The sequence below is a fragment of the Vidua chalybeata genome, chromosome 7 (assembly GCF_026979565.1).
Source record: "Vidua chalybeata isolate OUT-0048 chromosome 7, bVidCha1 merged haplotype, whole genome shotgun sequence".
Classification (NCBI taxonomy): Eukaryota; Metazoa; Chordata; class Aves; order Passeriformes; family Viduidae; genus Vidua; species Vidua chalybeata.
Genome location: NC_071536.1, coordinates 31,853,912 through 31,871,506, shown reverse-complemented (window position 1 = coordinate 31,871,506; position 17,595 = coordinate 31,853,912). Strand labels below are relative to the sequence as shown.

Here is a 17,595-nt window from a genome sequence, read left to right as displayed (position 1 = left end):
GCTGTGCAGAGCTGTGCAGAGCAGCACAGAGCAGCTGTGCAGAGCTGTGCATTTACAGGGAGTCTGCCCTGTCACAGCTCTGATGGCCTGGCTACCCCAGGTCATTTCTCAGCAGGGCTGAGTAGCTGCAGTTAGCAGGGTGTGGGTAAGACATTCAGTCCCTGTCCACCCCCCTGCTCACTGCAGACACATCCCCAGCACTCCAATGTCCATTTGCCTTTATAACTGGAGATTACATCTGGATTTCATAGGCACAGGGGCTCTTAGGTGTAAGTAGGAAGATCCTTTAGTCTAATAAGAACCAAAAGTACATACATAATAAAAGTATAATTTGCTAGTGATTTCCCCGAGTGGAAAATGTTCTGGGCTGTTTTTCAGAGGTTTGACAGATGGAGCTGCTGTGATTTGCAGTATGGCCCAAAGTGCACTCATGTTTCTGCCATTTGTAACCAGGCATTCTTCAGTCCCCCATCTTTGGAAATAAAGCTGCAGGTTTCATTTCTCTCGCTGTGGAATAGGAATCTTATAATAATACTGTGGGCCAAAATAGAATTCAGGACAAATTAACAGTGACAAATGATAAATATTAGTAAGCAGGTGAGATAGTGTAATTGTTGTAATGATATTAGTAATAAAAGTAAAAGCTGAATATCCCATAAACATTGGATTGACTCACTCAAGATAAGAGCAGTAGGGCACAGAGGTGTATTCAGTGAGCTGTTTGTTTTCTGACGCTGGAAAATATTTTGACTCCAGGAGGACCATGTGGTTAGCAGAGTTAAATGAGATGAATAACACTGTAAAATTTTTGTGAATTGTTTTTCCAGCTGAAGCTTGCCTTCCCCATCTATAACAGTGATATGTTTTGCATAAAGCACTCAAACATCACACAGAGAAGGGTGGGAAATAACTGATATTTTGGTGTGAGAGTTCTGTACCAAGGAGAGTACATGAGGAGTAAGTTACACAGATGATGGTAGCAGGAATTGTAGCAATATACTGAGAATATGTTGGCAAATTATTTCTAAGAGGACGCTTCTTTTTTCCATATGCACATGACAATAATACCCTAATCAATGTGGTATTTTATATCAAATATTGACAAAAAACATATTGAAATAATTTTTTGGTGTTTATAGTTTGTTCCATTACTTTCCCAAAAGTGATTTGCCTTTTATTGAAATTAGAAGTTATGCTAGATTTTGTGCAGTATGACACATGGACTCTCTCTTCTTAAGAAAAATATTGGTAAATATTTTTAGCAAGTTCAAACTTTCTACTTCACAGCAGGTTCCAAAGTGTAATATTTTATCTCTTACTATATTTTTAGGCCCCAGTACATGAATTTCAGGCTTTTGCAGCATTCATATTAATTTAGTGAAAAGTAATGTTTGTATTTGATAGGAGAAAAAAAAAAAATTAGCAGGTTTAGTAGCAATAAGTGACACGGGGGACTTTGGGAAGTTCACAAGATGTAGTTACATAATTCAAATGTCTATTATCCTTCACAAAGGCAAGAGTGATACAAGTTTCCATAGCACATGTCAGAGTCCTGGCAGCCTGAGCTGCTCATCAGTCCCTCAGTGGCTGAGACACAACCTGATGGCTCTGCTCCCATTAGAGCCACCTTCTCTCAATTTCTCCATCATTTGCCTCCTCATTAATAGAGGTCACTAAAAATTTTACCTACTGTAAAAAATTGTAGCCTGAAGAACTTCTCTTAGCTACTCTAGTGTTATTCTCAGCAAATCAAACCCCGAGTGATTATTATCTGAAAAATTGCCAGTCAAACACTTTAAAGTGATTTTTCTGACATCCTATTACATATGCACATATCCTATGGGTTACTGAATGCTCTGTAAAGCAAACTGTAAAACAAGGTTTTGGGAGGATGAAGAGTAAAGCAGAAGTGGGTGGAAAAGAAGAAATTAAATATGAATAGAGTGTGTTGCTGTGGCTTATAAAATTAAAACGTTAACTATGCAGTAATAGTTTATGATATTTCTTCTAACAAAAAAAAGTTGCCAGATTGGGAGACTTGTTGGTAACACATATAATAGGACAAAGAGTAGATTTGAAATGTAAAAGATTTTCAGACAATGCCTGAAACTGAGGAGCAGAAGTAGCAGAGCAGACAGCACATGATTGCTGGTTGCTCTTGCAAGAATTATTTTTCTCTGCATAGACTAAGAGGAGACTTTTTTATGGCCTCTAATCAGTAAAAAATAAAGGTCATGGTTTCTTCAAGCTTCTTTTCTTAATGGCTGTGCCTAAATGGATATTTAGACACTTCAGCTGCCCGGTTTTCAAGGGTGCTGCAAATCTGCAGCCTTGCTGATGTCTCTGACCGATTCATGTTATTTGGATCCTGTGAAAATAATGGAGTTTATAGAGGGCTTGAAAATTGGTTTCGATGTTCTCCCTCTAACTGGCAGAATTTTGGTCTGTAACATCCTGCTTCTGTGGGCAATGACATGGAACACCAGCAGACATTTCCCCCGAGTTAAAAGGAAGGCCAAATACTGTGCATTTCTAATCTGGTCCTACTGTGCTCCCATTAAGATCATATCATAATGAAAATCTTCTTATTTTTAAATCCATTTCTGTATTGCATTTTCCATAACATTAGTGCATGGGCAACTGGAAAAAGCTAAAACTTTCATTTGTACCATTTTACAGAATATTTCTACTATCGCTATCATAGGAACATCATCCTACCTTTTAATGTTTCCCAGAACCACTACGGCAAGCCAGGGTACAGAGGGCTCAACATTTCTAATACAGCATTTCTACAAGTAAAATCCATGGTGAGAACATGGGAGCTGTGCTATGACATCATTAGTGGCATGGTGTTGAAAACAGAGGCAGCAGAGCAAGCCAAGGACAGCAGCCACCATTTAGAAGCTGTGTGATGTGAGGGCTGGAGCCTTCCTGATTGACTGCTAAATACTAAATTGTCTTTGGAGCTTCTGTTTGTTTGTGGCAGTTTCATCACTTGCCGTGGTGATGGGAGAAGATGAAGTGTCTGGCTGGGCAGGAAATTTAGGTATGAAGACATTTATCTTCTTGTCTTGTTCTACAAGGCAAATCCTGCTGGGTTTCTGCCTCCATTCCATAGAAGCTGCCTGGCTGCCCAATTAGTGTGCTTGGGAAGAGGAAAGGGGGCTAAGGCTGATGTCACCCACAGGCGTCACACGCTCTGCTTTTAGCTCAGCGCTGTCCTTCTGTTCCTGTGAAAGTGTTGGGGAGCCCACTCTCTCTCCTCCACAGCCAAAAACTTTCATACAAAGCAGGGACTTGGGATTTCAGCTATCTCGTGCCATTCCTGGCAGAGATATCTGTGGGAAGTAGAACTTTTGCCTCCATATCCTGTTTCTCTGGTAGGCATGGAGCCTGGATGTCAAAGGATAGAAAAATCCAGATTTATGAAAGCAGCATGATGTGGATAATTACCATTCATATTTACTCAGCAGGGGAAACCACTCCGAGTCCATAGGCCCCAGGGCACAGAGCATGAAGACAAATATCTGTAGGTTCTATAGGCTTTTCTAAGCACAAAACCCTGGGAGTTTTCACAGGGCACTCCAATAGGAATGAAATCATCAACAACTCCAGTTGATACATCAAAGCCTGCCTTGCTACTGCTGGTGGCACTAGAATTTGCTAACCTGTGCTAAGCCAATTTTTTGAGACAGTTGGGAGTTTAACAAACGTATTTCAAATTGTATTTTGGAGAAATCTCAAGCATGAGGGGAACTGGTCATGTTCTGTTCATTGCAGCAGATGGCATCCCATTTGGTGTTTGTTAGCTTTGTTTGCAGCTCAATATTTTGTTTCTAGGGGAACTCAGTAAGTTAAATAATTTATTTCTCTAATGCATCAAGAGTCTGATCCAAACTCTACTAAAGTCAGTGGAAAACATTTGATTAACTACCACGTTCAGTGGATTAAATGCCAGGTTCTGTATGTTGAAGAGTATTTCAGATGCTCCCTAGTGAGAATCTCTGTGAGGCCTCTGCCTTTCCACGGAGAAATTTTTGCCTGCAAATAAAAAATATTCAAATACATTCAAAAAGCTTAACAGACAGGAGTGCAGGACTGTGGAGATAGGGGTGATGTTCTGGCTGAATGTCCAAATTGCTAAGCCTCTCTTGCTATTAAATTCCCCATTTTTTAAATAAAGAATATAAATAATACCTTCCAGCTGCATTTGGAATTTAATCTAGTACTGTTAGCAGGCTGCTTTGAGAGCTTTGAAAGCCCCATAGCAGCACTAAGCAAATAATCATTATCACTTAATATTCTCATCAAGCATTCTTGCTCAAGATGGGATCTTGCATTACAAGGGCTAGCCATAAACACATCGCTCCTCTGATGAGGAATTTTCCGAATATCAGAAGCAAATTCACACCCTGATCCTGCAAAGAGTTTTGCATGGGCAGAACTCTACCACCTTCAGCAGTCCTGCTGTCCATACAGGGCTCCTAACCATGCCTCTGCATGTTTTATTCCATTGTTATGAGTATTTGCAAAAACTAGCAAAGTTTTATTCCATTGTTATGAGTATTTGAATCCTGAATAATCTAAAGATACTGCAGAAAAGAACACTTTAAAGACTTTTTTTTTTTTTTTGTATTCTAATAAATATTAAATGCCTGCTCATTTTCAGCAACATTTTTTTCAGATTATTCATTCACTAGTAGGGCCTGGCAACTGCTTTGTTCTGTATTTTCATCCTGATTTTCTGTTTGTATCATCTTGGGGCATTCAAAACATGAGTGTGTGTTAACTGTACAGTGTGTCTGCATGAATTCCACTTGTATTTTAGTCCTCCTAGTGGCCTATTATATTAACAATATTACAATCTGTGGTTTAGGCATAGGAACACGTTCTATATCACCAGTACCTCACTGCAGTTGCAGCATTGATACTGCAGTAACACTTCTGCATTGCTAAGGTCAATAAATGTCCTAAAGCATTTGTCCAAGAGATCCAGTCACGTGGCAGCTATCACTTCACACACTTCTCTTTTTATAGAAATTGCAGTGAAATCAATACAAAAAAACCCCACTACAGTATTCTTCCCCTGCAGGAAGCCCACTGTGGGAGGAGGAGCCTATGCTGCTTCTTCACACCAAATTCCTTCTTCAGCCATACCCAACTGGGGTTTTCTCACAGCCAGACAAGAGGAGTCAGAACCCACAAAACCAAGGTTCCCAATGTATCTTTTCACTGTGCCTTCTTTCTCTGAAAAAGCCTCGAAAGCCTTGCCAAAATATCACCTTGCCAAAATATCACCTCACAACCTAGGAAGGGTTTTTTACAGCCCAGGGGGGCTCAGCACAGTTACCTCCCTTTCAGGTCCTGTTAGATGCTTAACCTGAGCTTTGCTGGTATCCAGGGAAGCTGGAGGTGGAAAGGCAAAGGTCTGTCCAGCACTTGGTCCTTGAGTTTTCTGTTTCAAGGCTGTGCCCCTCAAAGAACGTTTGCAACCATCGATGCCTCCTGCCAGATCCCAGTGGGAGACATTCTGTATGCCTGGCTGGGCCACCAAGCAGGAGAGAGCTTCTCATGACCAGAAACAGATGTACTCATTTCTAAAAGATGAAGTAAACACATCTAAATCCATAAATTACCTAAAATTCCCCTCGGATCACAGCCAGATGACATGCATGTTAATCAAAATGGATATCAGTGCTTTAATTCAGTGAGGAGGCAAATTCAACATTTATAAATCTCCTGGCTGTAGGAGCTTCCATCTGCATCTGTAGCAGTGGTCGTCTTGGTGCCCAGCATTGCTCTGCTTAATTGTGATTATTTCTAATCATTCTAATTCTTAATTCTCCTAATAATAGAGAAACAGTGTTTCTTTTTAAGCATCCTTTAGATTTAAAAAAGGACATCAGCATTTCAGACATGAATTGCCTATTCCCTGCACATACCCCAGTGTGCATTTTGTACACACAAAGTAGGTGTTTTAAGGGCTGGCCCCAGTGTCAGGAGCAGCCAAAGAAAACTGCAGGGAAGGGAGCAAAGATCCCACATCCCAGTGGGCACCTCCCTGTGGCCACGTGCGTGGAAGCATTGCTGTCATCCCTTCCTCCTCAGCACCTTCAGGCACAGGCAGGCACCTGCAGCTCCCCAGGGCTTCCCCAGGAATCCAGGAGCTCCAGCCAGCAGCCCTGGGTTGGAAAACCTGTCCTCCAGCACATCTGAAACTCAGCCGTGGATTTCTTAGCTTTTAAACTGCATTTTTTAACTGATTATCTTCCAAAAGGTTTTCTAAATTCTTGATTAATTTTTGGGTTGGCTATTTAATACAGTGTTTGGTTAACTAATTCATGTAGTTGTTTATAATTATTGCCTTGCTATAAAATCATCCTAATAGAAGGTTGGGTTTTTTTTGTTTTCTTTCCAGTAGAATAACAAGTTATTTTATTATTCAAACAAGGCTTACTTCCTGCTGTTTTCAATAAGATTTTTAATAAATATGTAAATTTAAAAATTAATTTACTGCATACGTTTGGCAGCATGATTCTTGAACTGACAAAAGTTTGATGGATTGTAAAATTATCCTCCATAAAAATCATCAGTCACAGTAAACAGAATTTATCAGCCTCCGGTAATTCTACAGCTTTTTCTTCATCTTATCTCCTGTTAGGAACTCACTTAAAATTGATTATAATATAGTATGTTTCTAGAAATGTAATTCATTCATATATTAATTAGATTTTAGGTTAATATCCCATCATGGAATAGGACATGAGCCAACTGTGTTTTCCCCTTGCTGCAGAACTGCAGTAGAGAGCCCTTGATTACTGTTCCCATGTGGTTTAACCACCAGGACTAATCACTAATCAAATTCAAACAACATAAAATGGAACATCCTTCATAGCATTTATTTTCTAGCTGACTTATACTATAGGCTTTTTATTGATACAACTTGCTGTACTGAAATGAACTAAAAATTGCAAGAGAGGATTTATCCTTCTACTTTAATTTGGTTCTGCAGCCTGTGCCTGAAACTCCGTCTTGGGTTTTTGTGCGCGTAGTGCTGCTGTCCCTGAAACACTCTGCCCTACAGCAGAGATAAATTGTTTGCATAAATTTAGAAGGTCCATGTAGATGACTGTACTGTTATGTAGGATTTGTTAGCAGATGAACTTAAAACATAGGTTTCCATCTGCAATTCATGCTTTGGTTGAATCAGTGCTGAAACTCAGCTCATAACATCAGCTGGAGAGGTGGCAAGCGCAGTCATGTAACCAACATCATTATTTGCATCTATCCTGTCCCACTTTTCTCTGGTTACAAAGGAACTTCTCTAGTCTCATTGCACAGCATCAGAAAACAGTGTGCATGTGGTTCAGGCTGCTATAGATTTACTGGGAAGGCATCCTGGGCTCTACCCTCTGCCCCTGCTCCTCCAGGAGCACTTATCCCAGTGCAGGACTGCCCAGCCCCAGCCCCTACCCCTCACTTAGGGAAGGTGCAGAGGAGAGCACACCTAGTGGATTTCTTCCCTTAGTGCCTTTCAGAAGCCAGGTATCACAGAAGGGCAGTGGTTTTGGTTAGAATCATTAGAGGTAAAAAAAATCTCTATTTTTATGTAGAGTTATGTAAAGTTGATTAAAATCTGTAGTGGAAAGGGAAATGTCAGCTTCAGGCTCGTAAAAAAAACTATGTTCTTGGACTGGGGTTTAAGCAAGCTAATTCAGAATTTTTTAACCATGAAGAAGACCCTGTTTTCAAATTCTAAAATGTTGACCTCTGTATTCCTGGTGAGAGCTTGGAAGAGCTTTAGCTCTGATGTGTGTGCTCTGTGGACATGAAGGCTCCCTCTGCAGCGGCTGAGCATTGCGGTCACACAGAGGGAAACTGATGGGTCTGGAAAGATTGTTTGTCTCTTCCCAAATTCCTTTCCTCCTCAGAGGCTAAAAGTAAAAAAAGCCCTATTTGCTGTGGAACTTTGTTTAAACTACCTCCCTGAATCTTTCTGAGAACTTGCAAGAAGGGACATTCCCTTTCCTTCCTCTGCAGGTCCCCCAGCAGAGATTCATGCTCACTGAACTCTCCCCCAGACAGCACAGCCCTCTTAATGCCCACTACAAGCCAGTCTTCATAGCTGGGAGAATTATTCCTCCATGTTTTTGTCATCCTGCTGATTTCCTCTTGATCCTGCCACATTATCTTGCTTCTTCAGTGGTTGCACTCAATGATCTTAAAGGTCTTTTCCAACCTAAACAGTCCTGTTATTCCATTATTCTCTTTCTACTGCTTCTGGTTTTTTACCCACAGGTCAGCTGGATGGTCACAGGCTATGAATCTAGTCCAGTGCACAAAAGACAGGATTACTAGGGAGGAAAATCCTTACCCACTTGCAATTACCTTTTGCAGTACAGTCTTGGAGTGCAATTCCATTTTTCCGGTTCCAGTATTCCAGGTGAATGACATACAGACATTACAGGAGCTGAGGCATCACTAGAGAGATGGGGAATAAGTGTCTTTGTAACTACCAAAATGAATTGGCTTATTCAAAAAAGCCAAAGGGGAAAGATGAAGACAGGTAAGAGCACAGCTAATACTCAGAAACAGTAGTCTGAGAATAGTTCAGCCATACAGAAAAAATTACTCTGATTACTAAAAATGTCATTGAGATTATATGTTATATGAGTACAATCCTGCATTTACTGAGTGTGAGAGGATTTTTTCTCATCAGTCAAATGGGAGATAGAACCTGTATCTTTAAGAAATGCATTAGGTACTGGATTTAAAAACAAACAAACAAACAAACAAACAAACAAAACAACTTCAAGCTATACTTTTTTCCCCTCCTGGATTCAGGTCTATGTAAGTATCCCAATTAAAAAAAAAAAAAAAAAAAAAAAACCAAACCTCTATTCTAGAATAAAATTATACCCCCTTGGTAAAATACAGTCTGATGAAGACTGAAACAGTGAAGTTATTAGGGACTGCATAGTTCCAGTACCATTTGGTTATCACTGACAACATAACCCTTCATATAATTCTGTCAAGGCAGAGTGACCTTTATCTTCAAATGGTTAAGTCAAGTTCAGTACCTTTGGCACCAATCTTACCTTTCAGTATGACTTTTTTTCACTGCCATTTTTTTCAATCACTAGAAAATCAGAAAAATCTTGCTATTTAACTCCCTCTACAAGTAAAGCTAAAAGGATCTCTGAGAAGTTAAGTGAATCCTATACATCTCTTGTTCATTTTCAGTCCATCAGGTTCTAAAAACTGAGTAACAGCTTCCTTTCTCACCATGGATATTTCTTCCTTAATGCCTCGTGGTGAGGTTCTGATTGCACTAAGCATTGCTTTTAGTGGGTAGATTCCCTCTGTGAGAAGCAAAATTGGTGATTCTGCCAACGTGAACAGAGTGAGGCTGTGCTTTGCCTTCTGGAGAAAGTACTGGTGTTTAATTGCTTTTCTTTTTAATACATTGCCTCAACACACTTGGCTGAGCACCAGCACCATTATCACTTTCTGAGGTATTGCCACTTAGAATTGTATTTTCTTATTCCTTTTTAAATAAGCTTCGTCCATGCAGAGTTGATGCAGCCAGTGGCCATTCTGAGGCACTGTGAGAAAACATTTTTGCCATTCAGTTTGTACCTGAACAAAGGCAAAAAGCCTGGGAACTCAGACCTCAACATCCTGGTTTATTGAATTATGCCAAAGTTCAAAGAGGGTTGGTATAAACCTAATCAGGTCAAACAGTCTTGTCATGTCAAGGAAATATTCATGTATGAGGATGATAATCTTGGCATTAGAATGCTGAATGTACTGAGTCATCTCATCATTTTATGAAAATTCTGCTTTTGAAAGCATAAGGCCCAACTCCCTAAAGTCTTTTATCTCCTAAACCACACAAGAATTCAAGCTACAGACGAGATAAGTTTCAACTCCTCAGTTCATTAGGCAATAGCTGTTTTGTCCAGATCTGCAGCTATGGATCATAAACAGTTTGTGCTAATCAGTTATTTTTCTACTAAGGTAATTCACTTACAATTCAGGATCATGAGAAATGCTTTCCTTGTGATACTGAAATATACTTGTAGATTCTTTATACTCTGAAATACAGCAGGTAAACTTTGATTACATAGTCATTGTTACATTACCCATAATACCATCAGGGGATGATACATACCAATGTATATCTGGCTTTCCTATCAGCTGCTGAAGATACTAATTAACTTAAAAATGCTTCCTAGCAATGCATTTCTTAACACAAAAGAAGCTGGCACTTATTGTTTATCATGGAAATCTGATGGTGTGTCTCTGAGAATGCCATTATCTACTACAGCAAAATAATTTGGGGATTTCTGCTCAAGTAGAAAAAAGAAAAATGATTCATTATTTCAGAAATTATTTTACTGTCAGTCCAGAAAATAGATGAAAGCTTCTGACAATGTACAATGGAGAGCAAGGCTTATCTTATTATTTAAAGTTATGCTTTAAAGAGAAAGAGGTTCAAACATCCCATTTTTAGCTCAGCTGTAATGCAGCAGAGGTCACGCAGTTACATCTTCCACCTTTGTAGTTTGCTGGATGTGGCTGTGTAACTATTTTCACTGCAGAGTGTTACTTGTTCACCTGATGTTCAGTGAGATCTGGAGATTGTTCACTTTGCACAGAGCCTGCATGGCATTCTGTCCTGGCTGGAGGACAGACAGCCACTGCCCAACCCTTTTCACATGACACCTTCTACTGCAAACGATGGTGTGACACCAGAGAATTCAGTGAGAAGTTACTTCTGATGAGACCAGTACATCTCTGGTCAGAAAACTGCCCTGTATCTCCTTGCTCTACAAGAAGCTGTGAAAGTATTAAAATTGTCCCACTGAACAGGTTCTGTATGAGCAGCCTACGTGGTGCTGCAACAGCTTATCCCACTTAGACCCGTTGTGTCATAAACACAAAGCAGTTACAGGAGTTAGAGGACAGCTAAATTGGAAGAACTGTGAATTTAAAATAAGAAATAGTGGCTCCTGGGATCAAGTTTACCCTGAGCATATGCAGACAAAGTAACAAGCAATTTTTAAAAAGTAAAATCTAAAAAATTGTTTTCCCTTGCAATAAAGTGATGAGCAATAACTAAAAAAAAAACAAAAGGGAGCATACTTTGTATCTTCTATTAGAGATCAGATCTGAAACGAAAGTCCTTGAGTTATACAATTAAGTATTGATTTTGCTGATCTATGTTTAATTCTCATAGCAATTTTGTTGTTTTTACCCAATAGTGTTTTGCAGTTATACTTCACTTGAAGCAATGCCCTTCTTGCTTTTGTGTTAATCTAAAAACTAAATTGCCCAATGCATGAGAGACATAAATAAAGTTCATTTTATTCCTTTTTGTAAGTGATTCTGAGCTCTTTAAGGTGCTGGTTAACTAAACTTAGACAGCTGGAAAATACATTTATCCTGCAGAATGGTTCATTGCTATTTCTGGGCTCTGACGGGACTCATAAGCATAGCCTGACCTCCAGATAATCAAAGCTCCTGTGTGTTACCACATTCAAGAAATGGCCTTGCTGCTGCTTTCCTTCCTGCACACGAGTGTGGGGTCCTCTGTTCTCTGTGAACCAGCCCATCCTTCCCTGCTCCTCCTTCCCACTACACCCGAGGAGTCCTTGTGCTGTTCAGAAGGGCTGCAGCTCTTCCTGGTCCTTGATCACACAGCTCTGAAAAGGCATTCTACCCACATGTAACCTCTCATTTTTACAGTTTGCAGAAAACCTAATTTGATGTCTTAATGTAGGAATAACACCTATTTATAATGTATCAGTGTAACTGCAGGCTAGTTTTGTTTTCCTAATTTGCTGTGCTTGAAGTGACATGCCAGATTTTATTACATCACTAATGGGTTTTAGTTATTCCCTTTAGGATGTTGCCAGCAAGGAAACATTATTCTGATTCATGACTCATGGGTTTATTTCAAAGTGATGTGGCTCGTGATGAATGTCTGTGTATGTCAGGAAGAGTTTCTCCTCTTCTGACAACTGCTCACTGCTCTCAGGTGGTGCAAGGCACCCCACACTGGGCAGGTAAGAAACTCCAGCTGTGGAAGCTCTCCACCTATACAGTGGAGTAGAACAATAGATGCTCCCCATACCCTGAGGCCATAATGGTACAGATTTTCCAGACAAAAATACACTTAGGATAAGTAAAAGAAGCTAACCATTGATCTGCTTTAGGGTGATGGGCCAGAGCTGTTACAGAGGCTGTGAAAACTACAGTTCTTGTCTGCACTGGGCCTTTTTTTCTGTTATCTGTCTCTTGTAGACCAAAATCTCTGACTACATGTTCCTTTCCCTTAATTAATACTTAGGAAAACATATAGAGTCCACACCAAATGCAGCACTCACCTTGTTCACAGAACAGATCAGAACAGTCAGCAGCAAAGTCAACACTTTAAGGCTGAAATGGTTTTAAGCATTACTGCTCAGAAGGATCCTGTGCTGTTAGTCCATCTTAGCTCTTGTAGCAGCACTGAGCAAAATCATGGAGTCTTTCTCTTTGCTGTGGTGACAAAACCACCTGTTCACTACACAGAAAGCCACTCCTGGCACAGGAGAGAATTGAGTGGAGAACATGGCTTAGAGGTTAGGGGCTCTCTACACCTCCTACCAAATCTCACCCAGCCCTCCTGGGCGAGGGGCACACCCGCCTCACGTTCCACTCTGCAGAAACAGCTGCTGAGTCACTTCAGCGTGACTCTCAAATGCATTAATGAACTAATTACTTTAAAATAAACAATGCTAACCTCTTTGGGTAACCCTTGTTCTTTGTTATAGCTGTGACTCTGCTGCAGTCAATAGCAAATCTACATTAAAAACCCCAAAGATACTAGGTAACCAAGTACACAATTTTTCAATCAAATTCTAACTATGGTTGTTTTGCTTTTGCCTTTTGATTCATCTAGCAGCTTTTGAGACTGCCGTGAATAATAAGAAACTTATTTAAGGATGAATCTAAACAAACACTCTTTGCTAATTTTTTACAAGTTGTATCTATAGTAACTAGAGAAAAAATTCTTAACTTGGGTTAACATTTCTGTTCTGACACACAAGGTTAAAGAAATGACCAGTGACTTTTTAGCTCTAGGAATGTATGTAATTGTGTTTTTGTGAGAAAATGATTTGTTGATTGTGCAGATTCTTACATTAATATCTCTGCCTAAAGTTTTGTTTTTGCTTATGAGTTTTCTTCTATGTGTTAAAGAAAGGAAGTTTCAGGTTTTTTTACAGAAGGATGTAACTGGGCACAAGGACACCTAAAAAGGACAACTCTGTGTCCAAAAAATACCCATAACTTATTTCTGAATTGTTTTGCTAATAAATTTTGCTACCACTGTTAGAATTCGTTTTCCCTTTAATCCCTGATGTATTGTAGATGTATTGTTCACTACTCAGGATCTTTTGCCAACAGGTTTCTCTGATGGGCTTCAGTTCACTTCAATTTCACTCAATTCAATGTCTTTGTTTAAAATTTGTAGAGTACTTTCGTTCCCTGCAGTTTCTCCAATGTACTTTATAAAAGAAATGAGAAACTAGGGTGTAATTAAAGTAGGATTGTAGCCTAGGTTGTGCTTGAAGGGTGTAAAAAAACTATTGATACTGCATGTATGCAGAACATACCAATGAATTCAGTCTGGTCTGTCCTGAGGTGTGTGTAAATCCATTCTTCAGTAAGACAGTCAAAATCCTCCTCTGATTGTGATGCTTCACCCAGACTGCTCTGTCCTGCAGATTCTCCAGGTGCTCCTCCTGCCCAGGAGTTGAAATTGGCTCCATTTGAATCAATAAGAGTTTTATCACAGGCCTTACTAACCCCAGTATTGAGTCCTGCAGTCCCAAGTCTGTGCTAACTAGTCACATTCAATTTATCTAAAGAAAAGCTGTGAAGTGGGAAAATTAAAGACAAAGAAACATAATTTAGTCTACCATATAATAAAGTATTTTAGGCTTAGCACTCTGAAAAGCAAAAAGTGCTAACATGTGTTATTGATGCCATGGCTGACAATATTCTCATCTGGCCTACAGAGAAATGAAGCGGCTTTTTCAGTTTTTCAAATGAGGGCAAAGGGGAGAGCATTTTAAGGTGAAATTGTGAAACATTTCTATTGTAGGGTCCTAAATTTGTGTTCATTCCCATTACCAAGGGTTATATTCCTCTCAGAAAACATTTTAATTATTGAAGACCTTAGTTTTAACTGTCATCTAAAATTAGAATCCAACACAACATTCCCTAAAACCTTTTAGACTCAAGATTAATTAATGCACCAAACAGAAAATGTTCATTTGCTAAGACTTTAGGATCTCCTGTTGCTTTGCTTAAGTTTGTTTGAAACATCTTCCAAAAATAGTAATCTACTCCATGCATTGTCATCTCATGAAATGTGACAAGATCAGAACAAAAACAGTCATTGGACTGGCATTTCAATTTCTATCTAACTAGCCATCAAAACAAGCAATCAAACTATGTAACAATTTGTCTTCCTCTTGCCAAAGATTTCCAGGGAGAAACAGCACAGCGTGCACAACATTTCACTGACTTGAAGCTTGAACTCTTCTGAAAATTGTAAGGACCCTTTACAACTGCACATGTAATGACCCACAGCATCCACACATCTGCCCAAGCTATATTTTCAGTGTGCTTAAAATGCCATCTCATTTTCTGGCTAAACAAAAACGTTGATGCCTTGGATTTACAGTAATTTACTGATTCTGTCTTTGCCATCTGATGGCTGTACCAAAAATGAGGAATGGCTTTGCACTCGGATGGCATATCTCAGAATGCTTGAATCTTATCTGCCCAGGAGGTTATTGAATGCTGATTGTAAAATGTTGAATGCTATCCCATATATCTCTGGTAATACGATCTGTAAGAGGAGTTAGTTACTCAGATTTTGAAACACTCTATATATGAACAGCAGGTCATTTTTATTGAGCTGCTTCCTACACAATTCCCTAATGATTCCTTGGTCAGATCTCTGATTGAAAATACCAGTAGCTCACAAAGGGATAAAATTACTCTGGTACAATCCTACTGTGTGTTTTTAATATAATGCACTAATACATCGTCCAGAGTTGCCACAGAATTGCACCACTTCTGTGGGAAGGCCTGGCCAATATCTGATTGATTCTGGTCTGTGGGGATCGGCCCAGTTCTTTGCAATTTCCTCTCTTGTTGCTTTCTTGTCTATTAGAGAGGGTTTGGGTTTGTGGAAATCGATAGGCTTATACATGCAAAATGTGAGGATATTCCCTAGCAAGTTTCATTTGCATCCTTAATTTATGGAAAATGCTGTTTTCTCCTCTGCACTTTTTTTTTTTTTTTTAACTCTACTTAAACAAATACCTTTTTAAACATACCCCTCAAAGTATTCATGTGGGAAAAGATCTGAATTCCTGTGAGGATGCTGGAGATGTTTAACTCATGCACAGCCAGGGTCTGCTACTTAGGACATTACTAGCACTTGAGTGTTACATAAATGGAGTCCTATTTGTCTTAGCAGAATCATTAAAGTTATGATTTATCCTAAAATGGACACTAATGTTCTGTTTAATCATAACAGTTATTTAAGCATCTAACAATCTATTTCCTCTCACCCTGTGAACTTTAGAAAGATGGTAATTAATGGTGTACAATAGGATAACTTTTAAAGGAATATGTTTCCAATATTTCTCTCACTTTTACAGAAATTGAAGCAAACTGAAGAAACAAAAGAAGATTCCCAGAACAGAGTATCTAAAATTTCCCTGGAGTCTCTCAATAAATTTAACAGCAATAATGTACTTTTATTAGAAAAAGAGAAGAACTGTCTGAACAAGGTTGAAGGACAGAAGGAAGAAAATGGAAAGAAAGAAGCAGCTTCCTTGAATAGCTCGGGTCGGCAGGATGTGGACAATTTGGAATCCTTGAGTGATTCCCTGTATGACAGCTTCTCCTCTTGTGCCAGCCAAGGCTCCAATGACGTTTAGGGACACTTCCCAGCGGGCTGCAGCACGGAATGGAGCTGAAGGTGAGCGTGGAGTGAGGAGGGAGAGGAGACTGTGTTTGACAATTCCCCCTCGAGCTCGCTGTGCTCGCATCAAGGTGTTCTGACCTCCCACCACACAGCAATAAGGCAGGGCAGCATCACGGTGGTGCAGGGGACTCAACACACCCAACACAACGAATACACAGAATAAAGTCTTAATTTTGCACTTTTGTGAATATTTGTACAGTTGTAAATATCTTGGGAAAATATATTTGTAGGGATACACGACAGCAATAAATATTAAATTGGTGCTATGCTCCTGTAATGGCAGATTACTAACTTAAAGAAATTGGTGTGAATATTAACAAGAAAAACTAGTAGATTTTATAAAAAGAGTTATAATTGTCCTAGTCTTAAAACTGTATGTAGAAACACTGCATTACCATAAATTTGAGCCTGCCAGATTGTCTTTAATAAATTCTCATGGACTCCCTTTTAGAAAACATGTTTTATTTTTTCTTTTTAGTGCAATTCCATGCAGGTATTGTAGGGAAACGTGCATTTCAGTTATTACAACTTCCCAACAGGTGTCTTATTTCAAAAGGGTTTTGACTTTTGACATGGCAAGAAAATGAATAGATTAAAAGGCCTGATACTGCTGGCATTGGCTTCATCAATCATGCACATAACTGTTTGAAAGATCAGGGTCAAAGCAATTCACTGCTGACACAAACAGGAGTCCTGTAGGAATGAGAACCACATAAACCACCCTGTACCTCTAACTGCAATATGGCTTTTCAACTTCCACCTCCTCTGTACTGTACTCATGTTCCATCAAATTATAAATGTACCATACTGTGTTATCTTTTCTAGTCTCTGGTCTTAAGTAAATTCTGAACAATAACATTATTTTTTAAAAAAACAAAACAACTCCTGTTTGTGACACACTAAGATGTTGGTGCTAACCAGTACTAGTTCAAACATATCTTGGAGCAGGGGGATTGGGCTGTATTGGGTGTTTTTGGTTTTTTCTACAAAGGTTGTTTATATGTAAGGGAGAGTCTATTTCAAAGGTTCTGTGTATTTTTTCTAGATGTGAAGTATTTATAACTGCTTTTTGTACAGCAATTGTAAACTAGATATATTTGGGGTATTTCTAGACTCTACAGTTTCTTTAGCACATGCTTGGTAATCTTTGAAATATTGTACGATCAGTGTTACTATTTTGTGCAATTTGTTATATTTTAATTCATTTCTGCCGTAAACTTGCATCATCTTTTTCAACTTTTAAGAAATTTTCATTGAAACGTCTTTCGTAAATAAAACTTCTCTTGCCTACCGGTGCCTGCTGATGGGTTTTGGGAAGGGGATGATGCTGTGACAGCTTGGGCTGGGTCAGGGGATACCCACCAGGCCGCCCCGCTCCGGGACAGCGCGCAGGCGGCAGTGTTGGGAGAATTCGTGACACGGGGCTGTTAAACAGCGATTTCATCTTAATTAACTCTTCCTTGGAGCAGAGCAGAGCTGTGGAACGATCACTGGGAAATAACGTGGTTATCCGGAGAGGAGGCGACCCACGGAGACGA

The 17,595-nt window shown here is 39.4% G+C and overlaps 1 protein-coding gene across 1 annotated transcript in view; it reads left to right on the top strand.

Moving 5' to 3' along the window:
• The window catches only part of NCKAP5 (NCK associated protein 5), a 354,946-nt gene extending 337,599 nt beyond the window's left edge, over window positions 1-17,347 (top strand). The window contains exon 20 of the mRNA XM_053948355.1: window positions 15,729-17,347. Coding sequence (XP_053804330.1) covers window positions 15,729-16,010 — 282 coding nt within the window. The 3' untranslated portion in view covers window positions 16,011-17,347. The remainder of the gene's footprint in view (window positions 1-15,728) is intronic.
• The last annotated feature ends 248 nt before the right edge of the window (window positions 17,348-17,595 follow it).